We start from the raw sequence: 19285 nt of genomic DNA on the forward strand, positions 1-19285 counted from the left end.
AAGCAATGTTATAGAGAAGATTGGACCAAAATCCCTCCCCACTGATGTGAAAGTTTTACAGAAAATTATTATTTCAAGTTAGCTCAGATTACTGCTGCTAAAAATAGTCTACAAGCTAGTGAATCTTAGGTTAGTTTTTCACTGCTTTTCTAGCAGAAATCCAGAACCTGGTAAGTAAAAGATTATATTTTTATTATGTTCTGGTATGCAAAGCCTTTAAATTGCAAGAGGACATACTGTATGAGGTCTCAAACAAAGTGAGGGTTTGGGACCTACTGGGTAATCTCTCCCTCTGTGCAAAGTAATTTTATTATACTCCTCACAGTAAAGTCCAAGGTAGACATAGCTTTACACTATTTTCCATACAATGGTTATTCTGAAATCGTTATGACAGCTGCTTTCTTTGTCTGGATAACATTCAGAACAAGCAATCATCTTAATTGGGCTAACTGGGTTACAATAAATACCAGACAAAGTTAAGCACCAGTGTTTTGTAACCTAATGCAAACCATTTCAACATTCCTAAGCCAGTTAAATCAGGCCTAAACACAAACATTAAACAGTGAACTGACTGTGCAGTTGATGCTTTACAAAACCAATATGTAGAAAAACTCAATATTCAGTACAGTTATCCACCAGCCAGATGGAAAGAAATATAAAACTGATCTGTTGATGTTGGGACTGGCAATGAGATTGGAATTGCACTGCTTAGCCAAGTGCAGTGATGTAGGTAAGTGAAGATAAATGAATGCTGAAATCTATTTCCTGAAAAATATCTCTAATGAGAAATATAAGACATTGTACATGCTCGGATCGTTCCTGAAAAATAAACCCAACCCAGCAGTCCACCCAACACATCTGGTGCTCCGTCATCCACTTCACTATATATAAAAGTATATACATATCACAGATATCAACAAGACAATATATTCTGACATTATGGTGACAGGTCATAAGAAGAGCACATGAGAGTATCCATCATGTTGTGGCTGTTTTTGGTACTGCCTTGACTTGAGTGTTTTAAAGTATTAATGGTTTCAGCTTTATCCAGATTTAGGCATGCACATAATGTTTATGAATTAGTACATACTGTTAAAAAGCTGTTATATTACTAAGTACAGGTTAATTTTACACATAAATGAAAAAAATATTGCAATTAATTAAATATTAAATAAAATAACTCGATATTGTAATAGTTAGAATGTTGTGCCTAAATGTGGTTTATATTATTTTATATTATTTTTTAGCCTGCAGCTGCTAATATGTATTTTTATAGAGTGAACATATCATAGATTACTACCAGGTATATTTAATGATGGAAAAGCTATTCTGATGAGCCTTACATTTGCTGGACAATGTTAAGCCCCAAAAGATTATTTTTTCAACAACAAAATTAGATCTTTTTATTTTCTCCTCTCTAAATCACCCTGAATCACAGCTTTCCTACCAAAGAATTCCTCCTTGTGGTCCCTGTAGTAACATCTCTTTCTGGCATCATCTTTGTTGCTGTCCACTCACTCACTGCATCAACCTACAGTGACACTAGGTTGGAACATGTGCAACATGACCAAAATTAGTGCAACCACGTGCAATGAACTTGATTCCTTATTTCAAAGGAAACAAAGCTTTGCTTTGAAGACAGAGAACCAGGTCTCTGAGCGCTTCCAGTCAGTTGCTGTCTTCATAGCAACTTTGGTGCATGAAGATGGTAGAAAGGAGGAGTCAGTCTGGAATCAATTTCTGATTCAGTCCTGTCAGGTAACCAATTATATGGTGATGAACTGTGATTGCAAATCTGCTGCTGTCTTCCGGAGGAAGAAATTAGTGGCACAGTCTACAGTCTGGACATGGACATTTTATTTATATTTTATTGCACTCAAAGATAAGAGTGCAATGATAAAGTTGAAAACTGTATCCAGGCAGAAATATCTGCATTATGCTGATAACAAAACCTCGGCTCTTTGCAAGCACCTCCACACACCTCATGCTAACGCTAAGCTAGCCAAGAACCCAGAGTGATAAAGCTGAGTGAATGCCAACCACAGCCCAGCAGCCAGATCTGGACTTTCAACAGGTAACAAAAAATAGTCATTAGCAGGCCTCTGTTTCTACCTGTTTTTGTTTGTAACATAGAATCATTGTGGTGATCACTTTAAAGTCTCTTTGTGCTGTTTTTTATTTTTGCTTTGTGCTGTTGGCTTTGTGTTCATACATAAATACTAAGAGAAAGACTATTTGTGTGTCCTCAGCATAGAGATTTTTGTTGGTGCCTAGAACTGTAGCCTACAGGTATATAATGTTAGATGGTAATTATGAGACAACTGAATCAAAGTGATATCGTAATGGATTTTGAATTTTTATCAATTTTCCATCCTTAGTTAAAACTCCCTTTCTTACCTCAGGTTAAGAGCACTTCTTTTCTGCAAGTGTTTTTAAATTTACTAGAGTAAGGTGATATTAGATCTGCTCTTTAGGAATACACCTGGCCAGTACATAAAGAAGCTGGATAATGTCTATTCAATTCTATTCAATTCACTTTTATTTACACAGTGCCAAATCACAACAACAGTCGCTTCAAGGCGCTTTATATTGTAAGTTAAAGACCCAACAATAATATATACAGAGAAATACCCAACAGTCATATGGCCCCCTATGAGCAAGCACTTTGGCGACAGTGGGAAGGAAAAACTCCCTTTTAATAGGAAGAACCCTCCAGCAGAACCAGGCTAAGGGAGGGGCGGCCATCTGCTGGTTGGAGTGAGAGAAGGAATAAAATAAAAGACATGCTGTCGAAGAGAGCCAGAGATTAATAAGAACTATAATTGTGCTTTATGTTTTATTACTGACTGTCAAAATCATGTACATCATTGTTATGCTGCTGCTAAGCTGTCATCTCTGCTTCCAGACTTGCCTATTAGTTATTTTTGTAAATACATCTCTTTTTGGGAATGGTCATTCTTATCTGTGTGTTTATATGTGTACAAAACCGAAAACAGTACTACCTACACTCTCACAATACAGAACTGAATTAGGAGAAAACACTTTTAAATACGCTACCTCTTTTTCCTGGAATAATAAACAGAAGGATCTGAAATTTTCAATCAGAACAGTTCTCTTGGTCAGTGTGACTGCTTTTAATGTTGCTCTTGTAATGATCTGACTTCCAGTCATGGAAAAACAGAGCAGTGAAAACCTGTATGATTAACCAGGGGTTAATCATACAGGTCTTGTCCTTCCCGAAGGACAAGTTCTCCTTTGCCCTGGTCCTCACAGAACCCAACATCCAGGACAAGTTCATCGTGGCAGGGGAACCCCAAAATCAGGTCCTACACCTGATCCTGATCCTTTCCCTTGTCAACATCATCATAACAAAAATGCATCCCTAAGCCTGCTTTTCCTTTTGTTTGACTTCCAAGGAGCAAAAATGACAGTGTGGGTGATTGTGAGCTGTTGACTGTAGTAAGTTGGCATCAGAGGAGTCAAGGCACTGGCTCGAGGGTACAGAACAACTATTCAGTGTCTGGACCTAGCATACATCCAAGCAGTCAAGCATCTCAATTCTTGTTAGGCCAGGTGGGCATTGCTCTGTACCCATTTAAATTTCAAAATAACTTACCGCCAATGTTCACAAAATGTAAAGCCAGATGCACGATATTCCCCCAAGGACACCTCTTCCAAGCCAGAAACTATCCTTCCACCAACGTCTGTGGTGGGAACTCTTACTTGGGAAACTGAGTGCCAAATAAGAAGTGATTAGCTCTCCAAACCACATCCTGGAAATGGACCACCTGGCCACCCTATTCTGCTTGCAAGAAGGAGAACACCACCTCTGTCGCTGCCATCATCAATGTAGAATCACACAGGCGGCTCTCCTCTGTACGTACAACAAAACAAGTGCCTGGACGATTAGCACCGGCTTGCTGCTCATGTCTACCGTCCTGGTCAGAAGGTGTTTGGTGGGTAACCACAGTCAATTATGTGCTTAGTCCAGAAAACAATCTCGGAGTTTTGTAGGCCCTTTTGAAGTTAATTCATAGATTAATCCTGTGACTGTCCATTTAAAATTTCCTAGACACATAAAGATCCACACCTTTTTTCCATGTGTCTTAGCTAAACGCAGTGCTCTCTTTTCAAACACCGGTAACGCATTGACAGGTCACCATTCATCCTTCGGAAATATTCCTGTGACTAAAGCTTCTGTGACTTCTTGTATAGACAATCCCACTGTGCCTGCCCAGTCACTGAAACCCCTGTAGTTTAATACTGTGTGTTTTGCTCAGCTGCCAGCCTGCCTGCTTCCTCATGCTCATTGCTCCAAGTTTTCTTGTGTTATCTTTGGATTATCTTCCAGCCCTAGGGTCTCATTCTGTGCTGCGCATTGGCAGGGACGATGGTGGCAATGTGATTACCACATATATTCGACTGATATATACTAATATATCTATTAAAACCTTTAATTCTACATTAAAAATACAGACGTAAAGATGAATGTCATGCACCAAAGGCCATTTTCTACTCATCAGAACCCTGTGCCATCTTAGTTAAGTAGCATAGTCATGTAATATTAACTCTAATTTTTTTTTTTTTAAATAACTATTACTCATAAAAGCATAGCTACAAATTAACAAGTTACACTGATGTAGTGATTTTTGATATTACAGTATAGGTCACTGCTTGCATATGTACTGTGACATCAATGCATCTCTTTAGAGTTGCACTTGAGGTGCATTCAGCTTGCTCCTCACTTTCTAACAATAGGTGTCATTGCTCAAAAAAAAAACAAATTACCACTTGACTGCTGGACAGAAATAAAAGTTGAAAAAGGAAACAAACTAACAAAAAAATATAAAAACTTCTAATTTTCTCCGAAGTTTGCACCACTATGATTAAAAAATGAATTAAAAAAATATTCCGCTGCCTATTTTTTCTTGCTTAAGAATATTTTACATGTTTTGCCTTACTAAAAACTGAATGGTCTTGTTCAAGACAGAGGAATGGGAACACTAACAAACCACTGTTTAATGCAGTGTTTCATTCAGCAGTGGAATCTTTCCCTGGAGCACCTGCTTTGTAAAAGTTTCTTCCATCTCCCAAAATATCTCTTGTTCAAAGGTTGATCTACCACATTCCCCACTGTACTAATGTTAACATAAAGCACCTTACATAAGGCCTATATAAGCTACCTGAAGTGTCTGTCAGTAGTGTTAGCTTTGAAAATTTCTGACCATACAAGGAGCTCCATGATAGTTTTAAAAAAGGTGATAAAAATAGCATGTAGGGTGTAACATGATGTTTTGGAAGCAATACCACACCTCTAATCTTCTCAATGAATTACTGCTCTTGGATAGGTCAAGCAAAAGGACAGAGGGCCTGTTCAAATAGACACAATATGAAAAGAGAGTATCCATTGCACTTCTTGAGGACAGCTTGCCTGAAAACATACACAAACAAGAAAAATAAACAAGAAGCACTCAGTGAGTGCAAACCTCCACCAAGGCTGCTCACAGCAGCTTTTACTTTTAACAAAATGGTATTGTATTCTGTATATAATGATTTTGTTTTATTTTTTAATATGTATCTTTAAAAGTTTGTAGTGCAGTAAAATAGCACGTTTTGGGGTCAACTTCAAAGAAAGGCAGATGTCAGATATTTGGTCAAAGTTGACATGATACTTATAATGTGATATTTAAAGTCCCCATATATCTGTATCATTTCATAAATGTTAGCAATACAAACAAAGGCATTTTAAGCATAGTTCTAAATGTAATATATTTTATGAAAGGTTTAACTTATTTGACCTTGAAGGAGGGGTCAGAGGTCAAATGTGACATGATATTTGAAATCCTTAATTATTTATTTATATCTTTATGGTACTTCCTATATGTTGACAATACACACCACAGTTGTAAGAATCATAGTTTGTAAGTTTTAGGGCTCTTTGTTAATTTTTGACCAATAAAAGGTTTAGTTGACCTTAAAGACCTTGGTTGATGCAAGGCCAGTTTTAATGAATTGCTATAATGAACACACTGTAGTACCATACAAAGTTTTACCCAAACTCATCCAAAACTTTTAGAGCGATTCTGTTTACAGACAGAACGATGATTTGCATGCACGCATTACTAAAAACATGTTGGTGGAGGTAAAATAACCACAAAGATGGCCACAAAGATGATGACTAGAGCCTAAAACTACATATAAAATTAATTTTAAAGGTGCTAAACAAGAATTAGCATTTTCTTTGAGGTTGACAGTGATAATTTGTGACATGGATAGACACAATATGTTAAGGTTGCTAACTGCAACCCTTTTTTCATTTGTGTAAACCAGCCAAGTAAATATCCAAAAAGTAAATATGCATGGTGCCCCTAAAGGTGTGCCAATAATCCCCTTAGAAATAGTCTCAAAGCTTGACTTAGCAACACTTCAGGTAATCAGGCATTTGTTACACCAGGTGGATATCTTTTGTTGAAGAAAAGGTAAGGGAATAAGGTGAAAAAATAAAACAGTCACCACACTACAAAGTAGTGCACAGACAAAATCCTGAAAAAAGGCACCAATCTGTCTAAAAATCACAAAAAAATGTAAAGTAACTAATAATCCCAGGTCATGGAAGGTAATAAGAGATATTTCTAACACCAGAATGATCACAAGGAGCCAAAAAAAAAAAAAGACAATGGAGAATGCAATGCAACAGATTTCCATTTGAAAGTTTGACACTGTGAGTCTTTAAAACTAGGAAGTCAAAATAGCCAATTTTGAAATCTAACTATTTTGAAACGGCTATTTAGTACCAGATATAGCTTTAAAAAGATATAAAATATATAAAATATGATTTGTCCTTCTTAAAATCTACTCTGACATGCTGCTTGCTGGAATTAACAATTAAAATAGAATTAGCGCTGTGCCATATCATACCATTCACGGTAATACCGGTATAATGTTGGGCAATGATAAGAAAATGAAATATCGTGATAGAATGTGGGTAAAACGCACATGCGCAGTGCCTTTGTTTTCATACGCACATGGCAGAAAAAGTATGTCGGCGATGGAGAATGAGAAAGGCGAAAGCAGATTGTTGAATGAAACAGATGAACCAGAACTGGTTTGTAAAAATGCTGCAACTTCAGTGGTGTGGGACTGGTTTAGCTTTGGTCCGTCAGATACACAACAAAGCACTATTTTTGGTAGAGCATGCCAGCAGGGCGGCATTATTACCGTGTTGTTTGGAAAATACGGCACACTTAAAATCAATCCTTTGATTTTTCTGAAAATCGACAGTGTTATAAAAGTTATAATCCTGTGTGCCTTATGTATGAATTGTGGTTGTGTTTACTGACCTCGAAACGATTTTATGTGGTACACGGCGCTCGAAAATCTCTCAAATGTTTCAGTACGACTTTGCTAAGCTTCAACATAATATTACCGTGTTGTGTGTATAACCTCTTTTTAAGTTTTGTTGATATTATACATGGTTATGCTGAGGATATGTCGGCCAATTTCCACTGGAAATGCCTTTTGGTTAAACTGTCAGCAAGAAATTTGCATTTGCACTGTTACATTTTTATATAACTCTAATGCACTTAAAAAACAGCTGCTTGTTTAAGTGGTTTTTTGGCACTAATAAAGTTGAGGAGTTGTAAAGTATTTTGTCTAGTGTCAATTATATTGTCAGTTATATCGTTATCACAAATTTTCAAATGTATATCGTGATAAATATTTTTGGTCATATTGCCCTGCTCTAAATAGAATCACACTTTGCTGTTGTAAATCCTTGTTTTATAACCTTAACTTGTTTTGTCATCTAGAGTTAGAGACAAAGCAAAACTGAAAATGTCGTTATTTTAAGGAATATAGCAAACAACAAGGTAAGTTTACAGTGTGTTTGTACTTGATAGTAAAGCTTATTATTTATTTAATATCTCACTATACTGTAAGTGTATTCTTCCTCCAAATCGCTTCACTTCACTTTCCTGTTTGGTGCATTTGTCATTTTTTAATTTTGACATTATTCTCTGGAGGCTGTGTACTGTAGTTTAATGTTTGCACAGAGTGTCACTAAGAAATGTTCACTTTGTCTTTCTTTGTGCCACTGAATTATTCATGAAATTTTTCCTGCCTTATCAGATTGTATCTCTCTGACAGTAAATATGGGACATGTACTAAATTGTTTTCTAATTACCATGAAACACACTTTTTATTGCACTAAGTTTATATCATAAGAAGGCATTCTGCAGCATCAGTTCAATGTATGTCTATTTTAACTACACATAAAACCAGAAGGCAAGAGCAAAAAAAAGTCAGAAAGCAGCAAGTTTTACATTTTGATAAATCTATCATTATGCACTATGCCACTTTTGCTATCTCTTATTTTTTGAACTCTCTGTGATCTAGTAACTGACACTAGAAAGATTCAAATCACTCAAACCAATAGCTCAAGTTCTAAAGTCTAACTACAATAGGATTTTTAAAACCAATTAAAAAATCTGATATTTATTCGCACAGCCAATATATTTGCCAGAATCTATCACACACAAAATGTCCAGTTATAATAAAAAATGCAACCAACTAAAATAATTTACACATATTATATATGACCTGTCTACAAGATATCAATCATGTCTTGTAATGAAACACATGAACTCATTGAGGTGCTGCTTTTTTGTAACCTCACTTTAAATGACATCAAATCAAAATCTTCCTGCCCTGGGCTCTTAATGCGCTGCATTCAAACAACCATTATCGTACAAATCAAACATCCATTTAGCCAGTAAATCATATCACCTCAGTTTGCATTCTTTGAAAATAGATTTTGCACACCAAGTACAGAAACATTAGCATGTTGCGAGCATGTGTGTTAGTGTGTGTGTGCTGACCATTGAGTCCTCGTCAGCGATGAAGACGGTACAAGCCTGGGCCTGCATGAAGGACAGGATGGTTCCTGCAATCTTTCTCAGTAAAACCTCCAGACACTGCTGCTCCTCAAAGATCAGACTGGCCAGGTCCAGCAACACCTACAAACACATACACACACATAAACATCATTTATGGATCTGAGCGTGACTGTATGTTCACACTAACCTTCAGAAAAACACATTCGCACCCACCTGATTGCGTCTGTTTTCCAGCTGCGACGTCTCGTACAGCTGTGCGTTGTGTAGTACGATGCCTGAAAACGCCAAATAAGATGAGAAGTCCTGTTGGAAAGAAACAGAGCAACATCTGAGTACCAGAAAGAGAGGAAAAATAAAGGGAAAAATGTACGCAAAAAGATAAATTAGCAAATTAGAGAGGAAAGAGAGGATGACATGAGCAGGGAAATATGGAGAAAGAAGGATTTTATTAAAGGATGGCTTCTTAAAATCTGATCCGCAGCTATATTTTAACAGATATAAGTCATATTGTCCAACACAAGTACAAAGTAACACACTTTGATGATGTCTTGCTGAAAATTCAAATGTTTTTAAATTGAAAAAAGTGTTATTTTAGGTGGAACTATGATGTAACCTTTTCATCCTGCTCAGTGAAGGCTCCACCGTCCCCGCATTTCTTGTTTATAGCCTGAGCCACTCCAACTACCTGCAATAAATTAAATGAAAATGTTAAGTGAAAACCAGCAAATCTTAGCAAAATAACATATTAAACTAGTATTGCAATAAGAAGGGAAACATCATCAGTCTGAATGTGCACTGATGTGAGCATACTTCATTCATATTACATTTAAATTATCTGCTAATTAATGTCTGTGAAGGTTCTCAGTCATCCAGGTCATCGAAGACGTTTCACCTCTCATCCGAGAAGCTGAAGAAGCTTCTCGGATGAGAGGTGAAACGTCTTCAAGTAACTTAAAGAAGTCCAGACGCTTTTCTTTGCAAGCTCCTTTGACTCTGCTAATTAATGTTATTAAATGTTATACTAATAGGAAAACTGAAAGTTTGGTTTGGATAAGACATATCAAGGTTCTTTTTAAATGGAGAATGGGGGCACAAATCTATGTAATGTTTTAATGGCTGTAGAGGCTCACACAACTGCAAATCACGACTCATGTCATAATGCATGAATTATCTTTAGCTTCTCTCAAAGATCTCTTGATGCATGCTCAGTCATCGTCCAGATGCATGCCCAGTAAGGGGCTTCTCTAAAAGAATTAAAAAGAATAAAAGAATGTGCCTTTTAAAGGAATAAGTACAGTAAACTCTGCCAAACTGCTAAGCTGTGTGTGGAGAGTCTTATTGCTAGTACCCTGGAGAAAAAAAAGAAAAGGTTGTCAAAAAAGAAACGCTTTCTCAAGCAGATAATTCGAGATCTCAGATTTGATCGCTGTAATAGCTAGCACATACTGGACAAGAAGCTCCACTAGAATTTAAACATCTTATCTATGTAAAGGTAAAGTAAGGTTTAAAACAAACCATAACAAATCATATTGGTCATGGCATCTCACCTCGTCTCTGTGGTTCTTGATAGGCAGACAAAGGATACTTTGGGTTTTGTAACCTGTGATGTGGTCGACCTCAGCGTTAAACCTGGGGTCCTGGGGGAACAAGAACATGCATATAACCCTTTTCAAAGAGCTGCTATCAAACATTTTGATACTTATATTAGCTTTCAATAGACACTGTTGTGGTTTTTTGCGCTGTAGCTTTTGAATAAAAATGCAAAAGCAATATTGTGAGCCTAACCCTGTGAGCCAAAAGCTTTATGCTTCAAACATCTCTGAATGCTCAGCTTTTTGTGTTTTTGTAGTGTATCAAAGTACAAGCTGTACAACAAACAGGCGTGAGGCACTCCCATCTGTTGAACAACCAGTTCAGTGACCTGTACTCACCACAATTGGATGTCCAATTTGCATAAAGAAGCAGATACTCTGTAGTAGCTGAACACCTGCAGCTACAATCATTATGCAAACAAATGCCTCGCTTTTCTCCAAAACAAACACCTCATGTGCATTAGTACTCTTATTGTTTGGGATCAGTGACAAAGAGGCTAACAAGAGCATACTAGGACCGGCGGATGGAGACATGTTTTGTTTAGAGAACTATTCCCCTGTTTGCAGCTCTGCCACCCACCAGCTGACCTTTAAACACTCGGCTTCTGTGTCCATTTCTATGATTCTCTAGACCCAAGAGATTTGTGTGTTTGTGTGTTGACAAAAACATGCATACAAGAGGAGTCCTAGACTGACTTCACAGTTACACTCTTAACACAGCAAGTAATGGATTATATGACTGGCTCAGCCCTCAGTGGTGTACACACCGCCGTGTGTTAATACTATGAATACAATACAGGCACACAGTGCATCATGCAAACAATGTACAATCTGTAGTAGCTTCATGTCCAGTGCTGCAATACAAAGTATAATAGGGAGCGCCAGAGCACTTTGGTCTCAGACTGCATTCTCTAAAGGTAGAATGGGAGGCAGAGCTGTCAGATATCAGGACCCTCCCAGTTTGGGTTCTGGAGACAAACACCTCTATTTTTAGGATTTCTTTTACCCTTCTTCTACCCTCGCCTCTTTTTACTACCCATGTGTTTTATATACAACTACTGCATGCCCTCAACTTTTGCCTTTTCTCTCCCATAGTTTGTGTTTAGTCCTTATCTCTGTATACGCTCCTTTTTTCTCATCTCTCTTCACTTCACCGCTGCTCCTCCCTTCAACTGATTTTACCAGGGATCTCTTTGTGTTAAGAGGGGGATACTAATAAGGAAGAATTTGTTAAATTGCTGCTGCTTTCTCTATAACATTGTAGGCTTTACCTTACAATACAAAGCACCTAGAGGTGACTGTTGTGAATTAGTGCTATATAAATAAAACAATAAATAAAAGTTAAAAAAAAAATTGAATTAAATAGTATTACAGGTTGTATTGCTTTTTGTCAGCATGTGTTCGAGCTGTTCAGTAGTTTTTTTTGAAAGAATTATCACCTCAAAACTCAATCTGTTGCTTTAATTTTCTCAGAAATCCTTAATTTCAGTATAAATTATATGACTCATTTTCTACACCGTGAAAGGCCATTCAGTGAGACACAGCACTTTGGCAAACATTTGGTTCCATTCCTGAAAAGGTGCTCCCAGTTTAATTCAGCAATCCAGCACGCAGCACTAATAAGCTGATCACCGTCCACACACACAAGCTCCTTTGTAAATTGGTTTGGTCCAGGCTATTTCGAAAACACATTATTTAGTCCAGTCCACAGAGAGCTGTATTAATATAAACGGACAGAGGTGGAGCTGTTTTGGCCTGTGCTGCTGAAATCAATGTAATCCTGTGCAGACTAATGGGAAGTTAAAGATCCAATCAGAAGGTTGGGGAGTCCGTCAGATGATGTCGATAGACTTCCTGGAAGCAGTACGAGGTTCTGCGGCAGCACACAGGCATGTGTGTTCACACACACACACAGCTTGCCACATCTACACTGAGTGTCAGACTAACACACTGCATTTACCAACATAGCTGCAGTTGTGGCAGGGAGGCGATGCATACACAAACACGTGCGCATTATTATATTTGAACACAAATAAGAGGAACTATAAAGCAAATAAGGTCAGCCATAGAAGCACAAATTAAATCTGACCTGGAAAAAAAATCTCTATGTGCACTTTTTTTTTACATTTCATGACACAAATCCATGCAGGCATTAATTATACACAATTATAATTTCTTCTGAGATTAATAAAGAACTCTGATTCTGATTCACACACAGACACACTCAAAAACACTTGAACCCCCAAGTGCACACCTAGCAGGTACACACACACACACACACACACACCCACACACACACACACACACATCCCATAAGTCATTCTTGATCTGTTCCTCTCTCTCTCTTTCTCTTCCAGCTCCATAATCATCATCTTGTGGTTGGCAGGCAACCAGATGACAGTGTTATCAAAGGAGGATGGTACCCAGCAGGAAATCTTTTTTGCACACACAGAATCACACCACACCAGTCCATCTTATTTGCTGCTGTGCATGTTTTGATTTACAGTGTCATGCAAAAAGTCTTGAGATTCCCTTCATTTCTTTATTTTGCTTCAAGGCTACCAGAGCATTTTGTAATTTTTTAAAGTGGTCTTGGGCAGTAGTATTCCAGGCTTTTGGAAGGTCTTTCAAAGGGTTTATTTGGGCATTGGTGGATTTTTTTTTTACTCTAGACTATTTTCAGAGGAATGGTTCTATATTTATTGAGACACTTAACAGAGACTATTAATTAAGCCTGTCACAAAAACACATAACACAGTTATTCCAATTTCTTTAGCTGAATCTTTGAAAAATTACAAAGATGAAACAGTTTGACAGGCATGAAACTGCATTTTTACCCCAACAACATTATTATCAAAGAACTATTAGCTGAAAACTTAGCATATCTTATCATGGTGTGTGGCGTATAGTATTTACAGCAGATTGACACAATCAAAAAATACAGAGAAACAAAAACAGGGAGATGCATTTGGCCCTTCAGATGCATCTACTCATAGCTAAATTTCAGCGAGTGGTGTTGGGCATCTTGTCAAAATTGATCAAATTATGAATGCAATCTGGAAAGTATGTGATTAGCAACATGCTCATTTTTCAGTATGACAACGATACCAAACACGCTGCCAATGCAGTACAAGCATAACAGCAGCATGCTAACAGTCAGGTACTTGCTTCCCCTGTACTCGGGATTTGTCCTGTAGAACATGGATGTTTTTGTCCTATATAGCTATAATCAGGCCTCTAATTTGCCTTTTATCTGTGCACAGGTGCAAAAAAGAAGAGCAGCTTATGCATGACAGTAGAAACAGGCATCTAATTATTCATGTGCCAAAACACATTAAGGTTCTATTGGCAAGAATTCAACAATCCAGCACCTCCACATGGCATTCATGTTTTCTGGTTTACACAGCATCTACACAGCATTTATACAAAATGAGCTTTTGTTTAAAAGAAATGTTATTTATATTTTTATAAATATGCTCTATATAATGTTGTTATATTTTAACAACATGGTGCCTAATTTATGTTTGTAAATATATTTTGTAAAACAATTTTTAATGCAGTGGCAGTTTGGGGTCACTGTGCAGAAATGAATGTGCTGTCATTCATATCTGTAAATAAATGCTCATTAAACACTGATGCTATTAGTACCTGTCACTGATTGCTTTGTGTTACATTACATAAAGCTTTACATAAAGCTTGCAAAAAATAAGAAGACTAATTATACAGTAAGGGAAAAAATATTTGAATAGCCAGCTGATTTTGTAAGTTTTCCCACTAACAAAGAAATGATCAGTCTATAATTTCAATGGTAGGTTTATTTGAACAGTGATAAATTAGGTTATAAATTAATTTGCATTTTGATGAATGAAATAAGTATTTGATCTCCTATTAGTGAGCAAGATTTCTGGATCCTAGATGTATTTTATACAGGTAACAAGCTGACACTGGGAGCCTTCTCAACTAGTTACCAGTATAAAAGACCGCTGTTCACCATGCCCAAGACCAAAGAGCTTTCTGAGGATGTCAGGGACAAGATTGTGGACCTACATAAGGCTGGAATGAGCTGCAAGACCATTGCCAAGCAGCTGGGTGAGAAGGTGGCATCAGCTGGTGCGAACATTCGCAAATTGAAGAACCATAAAATAACTCCCTCAATCTGGAGCTCCACGCAAGATCTCACCCCGTGGAGTTTCAATGACAATGAGAACAGTGTGGAACCAGCCCAGAATGCTAGTTACCAAGAAAACAGTTGGTAACACACTATACCGTGAAGGACTGAAATCCTGCAGTGCCCACAAGGTCCCCCTGCTCAAGAAAGCCCATGTACAGGCCTGTTTGAGATTTCCCACTGAACATCTCAATGATTCAGAGGAGGACTGGGTGAAAGTGTTGTGGTCAGATGAGACCGCAATCAAGCTATTTGGCATCAACTCAACTTGTGTTTGGAGGAGAAGAAGGAAAACTGCCTATGATTCCAAGAACACTGTCCCCACCGTCAAACATGGAGGTGGAAATATTATGCTTTGGGAGTGTTTTTCTGCCAACGGGACAGGACAACTGCACCACATCACAGAGAGGATGAATGGGGCCATGTACCGTCAAATCTTGGGTGAGAACATCCTTCCCTCGACCAGGGCATCGAAAATGGGTCTGGGTGGGTATTCCAGCATGACAATGATCCAAAACAAACGGCCAAAGAAACAAAGGATTGGCTCAAGAAGAAGCATATTAAGGTCTTGGAGTGGCCTAGTCAGTCTCCAGACCTTAATCCCACAGCTTGAACCTTCAGCTCCCTACACAGATTTTCTGTGTAGGGAGCTGAAGGTTCAAGTTGCCAAACATCAGCCACAAAACAATAATGACAAGGATAGGATCTGCAAAGAGGAATGCGACAAAATCCTCCCTGAGATGTGTGCAAAATTTGTGGCCAACTACAAGACACGTTTGACCTTCGGTTTTGCGACCAAGTACTAAAGTGCTTTTTTCAAATTTTGATTTCCTGCATGAAAATGCAAATTATTAACTTTTTTCTGGATTTTTTGGTTATTGTTCTGTCTCTCGCTGTTCAGACAAACCTACCATTGAAATTATAGACTGATCATTTCTTTGTTAGTGGCCAAACTTACAAAATCAGCAGGGGTTTAAATATTTTTTCTGACTGTATGTATTTCTTTTTTATTTGTTTGGTTGTTGTCAGCAGCTGTTTTTGCCATGTGGCTATACAGAGTGATATGAAAAAACACAGCCAAGGTATGTTTTATTACATGACCAAAGCCAACAGGCACTGCAAGCCTCCCAAAAATTTAATTGCTAGTTTGTATTACGTCCATACATTCACATGTGTGGTAAAAGCTGAAACTCGAGAGGAGCACTTTGACCTACTCACCCTTCTTTGGTTCCTCTCATATCCACTGAGCTCTATCAGCAAGAATGATCAAACTAAACTAAAGCATACGTAAGTCTGTTTTTGAACACCCACATACACACGGCAAATCAGCTCATGTAAGATACTTTAACTGATGCTGCTAAAGATCTCTGTTTTTAAAGAAGACTTAAAAGTGCTCACCTCGTAAGCATTCTTGATATTGAGTGGTTGTCCCGTAGAAGCTACGTGTCCCACAATCCCTTTGTTCCACTCCAGTCGGATAGAGTTACTGGAAGATTCTTCCAGTGTGGTTCCTTCTGCCACATCAAACAGCCGGCTGACCAAGAACTTCCTGTTTGAGCTATCCTCACCCACCTGAGACCAAAAACAAAAAGTAGCAACACAACTGAAATAAAACTAATCACTGAAATATAAGTTATAAGCCAATACTGTACATATGACAAAAACACAAATAATTATGTTTTTTTTTGCATGTTCCAGTTTTGGTGACTGTTAGCATCTTATATTTACAGTTTAACTTTTTATTCCAAAAGACTAAATCATAAAAAAATGAGAGGAATTTTTAGCATTTACAACATAGCATTTATAGCAAAGTAATATTGCTACACTCTTTTTTTATCACAGTGTTAAGAGAGCATCACAATAATTGTGAAATATGAAATAAACCACAGCCTGCTTTTGTTTTTACCAGATGACCATGCGCTATAGTCACTTCCTTTCTTTCCAAGATGAGACAAGAACAACAATTGCGTGCAGAGCTAGAGCCAGAGGGTAATTAACTTAGCTAAGCATGCTAATCACTTCTAGCTTGCAACACAAGCACCTGATACTTGTATTAAAGCTCCATCCAACTCTGAAAAACACTGCTCAGAATCAAATTTTAAAATGTGTAACTACTGCTTTAAGCTTACCGCTAATGATAAACTTATGAAATGAAATAACATTCATGCATACATGTAACTTTTTGTTAGGGAGCACAGTGACAGGCTTAGTGACAGGAGATTTACGTTGTTCTACATAAACTGTTAAATAAAACGAGGGTGGCAATGTAATACGCTTCTTGTAATGTACTAGTGAGCATATAAAGAAGCGTATCTTCTTTTTGTAACAGTTAAATCAGTTACAACTGTAGCTTTCTTTCCTGACGTACCAGAAACAGTGAGTAGCGGTCTGCAGCAATCAGCTCATTGATGTGGAGGAAGATCTTATGGCAGAGCGCTGTCACATCCAGATGACTCGATACATCCTTCACCAGCTCCAGCAGCCTGGCACAGCGGTCACCCTCAAGACCACCACCACCTGCATTCCCACTTCCCCCACCAATACCACCTTCACCCATCACCAAGCCCCTCACAGGGACAATTTCACGGTCAGCGTCACTCAAAAATGTCAGAGAGCCCTCTGAGTCTTTAACCACAATGGGTCTGAGTGGGCGGTCAAACTCTGATGCTGAGATTTTGCGAGTTGGGGTACCAGGGGCCGGGCTGGAGACTGTAGCTGGGGATGGACAGCGGTTGTCCAAGTGGCTGAGGGTAGGTGGGAGGATGGTGGAGGCACAGGAAGGGCCAAGGTCAGTGGTGGACTGGTGGGCTCGCTGCTGTGAAGGACTTTCTTTGGACACAGATGGCTGAAAGGAATGGATGCGTTCAGCAAACCAGGCATTCACCATCTCCCTGTCAAAATTAAAAAGAAAATGTCCGTCAGAAGTTTTTAGAATATCTCCAAAACATTATGACCACCCACGACTAAAAGCCTGTTGGTACTTGGCATGATACCAAAACAGCTTTAGACCACATAGCCTTGTCTGCACAAGTACACATATTGACCAGAAGAACTGTCTTACTTACCCACACATATATCTCAAACCTTAATATGCTCCATTGTTAGATCTATTGTTAGGAGGTAATCAGTCTAATTTGCTTCAACTGTGAGTAGACATACTGTTTTGGCTCATAGGGTTAGATTACCTGCAGATATACTATATTATATATGAAGCCTTTTTGAGTAAATGCACAAGGGAAATTGATTGACAGGTAGACTGTGATTAGTGCTGTGTTGCTAATCAAAGCCAAACTCCTGCACAAATTCTTATCTGCTACTGCATCAAAACAAAAACAGACATTAATCAAGAACAGTTTGCCGAAATTTATTCTGCAATTAGAATAAAAATGGAGAACGATACGAATTCAAATCATTTGTTAGGCATCTCATTACAGGCTGAATTTTAAATTTTTTCCACCATGAAATGATTTCAATGCCCGTGTAGTGGAAAGAAGAAGAACATTAAAATTTAACCAGATGATCACATTATACACACTTTAATCTAATAAAAATCTCTTCTTTGTACCTAATCAAAGCTCACAAGCTTCAACTTCAAAAGGACTTAGTTGAGATGAGGATCACAGAGCTTCCACACCAAAAGAACAGGATCAGCATCAACTGAACATAAATTACAAAGGTTCCATAAAACCTGTTTACATCAACTAACTGAAATCCAACTCAAATGAATGAAAACAGTGCAAAAATGACCAAAGTTACACGGCTACACATTTAGAAAAGAATTGTTGATTATGTACAAAAAAACATGAGTCTTCAGCTGCTCTTCATTCAATGTAATAACTCATGAAAACTATTCCTTCTTATTCCTTCTTGCATTTTAAGTCTGAAACGGATGCTATCCTTTAGGGAGAATGGAAGTTTTGCTGACCAACATTCATGAGGGCACGTGGTACAGAAAAGAGTCAATAATTTGCTGGGGAAACAAGCTGTTGGTTCTTAATTCTACTTCTAAGGATGCAATCTAATCCTGACTCAAGAAAGCTGGACGGGGTCTCAATGACTGCTGGAAGATTTATGAAATTCAATTCTATTCTCTGCATTTACTACATCACACATCAACATCAACTCAGTATCAGCAGACACCTCGACGTAAAAGTGTCAGGAGTTTACAGATGTTTAAATGCAATCATAAAACACTGAATTCCAAAGTCCTCCATGGCTCTACTTTTGCAAAACCCCATCTGAGCCTATATATCTGAGAAGACTACCCACGCTGACCTGGCAATTATTTCCAAGTCCACTAACAAACAGCATAGAGTAAGTTATACAACCTGCAATATTTCTTATTATAAAATTAACCACAAACTTTATGCAAAAGAAATAACTAAAAGCAGGCTGTCTCTCACTGTGGCTCAGGACACAAACAGCTGAAATTGTGTTCATATACAGCCAGACCACCTTCAAAATGAATCTCAAATACTTGAAAGTATTCAGAGTTAGCCTTTAAATTTAATAAGAGAAAGCTGGCAAAAAGATTTAGAAATAAATGTACAAGTGAGAGTGGGAAAGAGATGAAATGTTGAGCAAGCAGAGTGCTCTTTACATGCTTAGAAGATGAAATTATTATATGATAT

At 37.9% G+C, this 19285-nt stretch overlaps 1 protein-coding gene across 3 annotated transcripts in view; it reads right to left on the bottom strand.

Annotated features, from left to right (window-relative positions):
- Positions 1-19285, bottom strand: part of pde5ab (phosphodiesterase 5A, cGMP-specific, b) — a 113156-nt gene that overhangs the window by 47518 nt on the left and 46353 nt on the right. For all 3 annotated transcript variants that reach the window (XM_084924634.1, XM_084924633.1, XM_084924632.1), the window contains exons 2-7: positions 17023-17545; positions 16053-16226; positions 10442-10531; positions 9508-9579; positions 9108-9197; positions 8877-9014 (exon numbers count right to left, since the gene is read on the bottom strand). In XM_084924634.1, the coding sequence (XP_084780760.1) occupies positions 8877-9014; positions 9108-9197; positions 9508-9579; positions 10442-10531; positions 16053-16226; positions 17023-17545 (1087 nt within the window). The remainder of the gene's footprint in view (positions 1-8876; positions 9015-9107; positions 9198-9507; positions 9580-10441; positions 10532-16052; positions 16227-17022; positions 17546-19285) is intronic.

This window comes from Perissodus microlepis, chromosome 3 (assembly GCF_051167445.1).
Source record: "Perissodus microlepis isolate ML-2025 ecotype Zambia chromosome 3, ASM5116744v1, whole genome shotgun sequence".
Lineage (NCBI taxonomy): Eukaryota > Metazoa > Chordata > Actinopteri > Cichliformes > Cichlidae > Perissodus > Perissodus microlepis.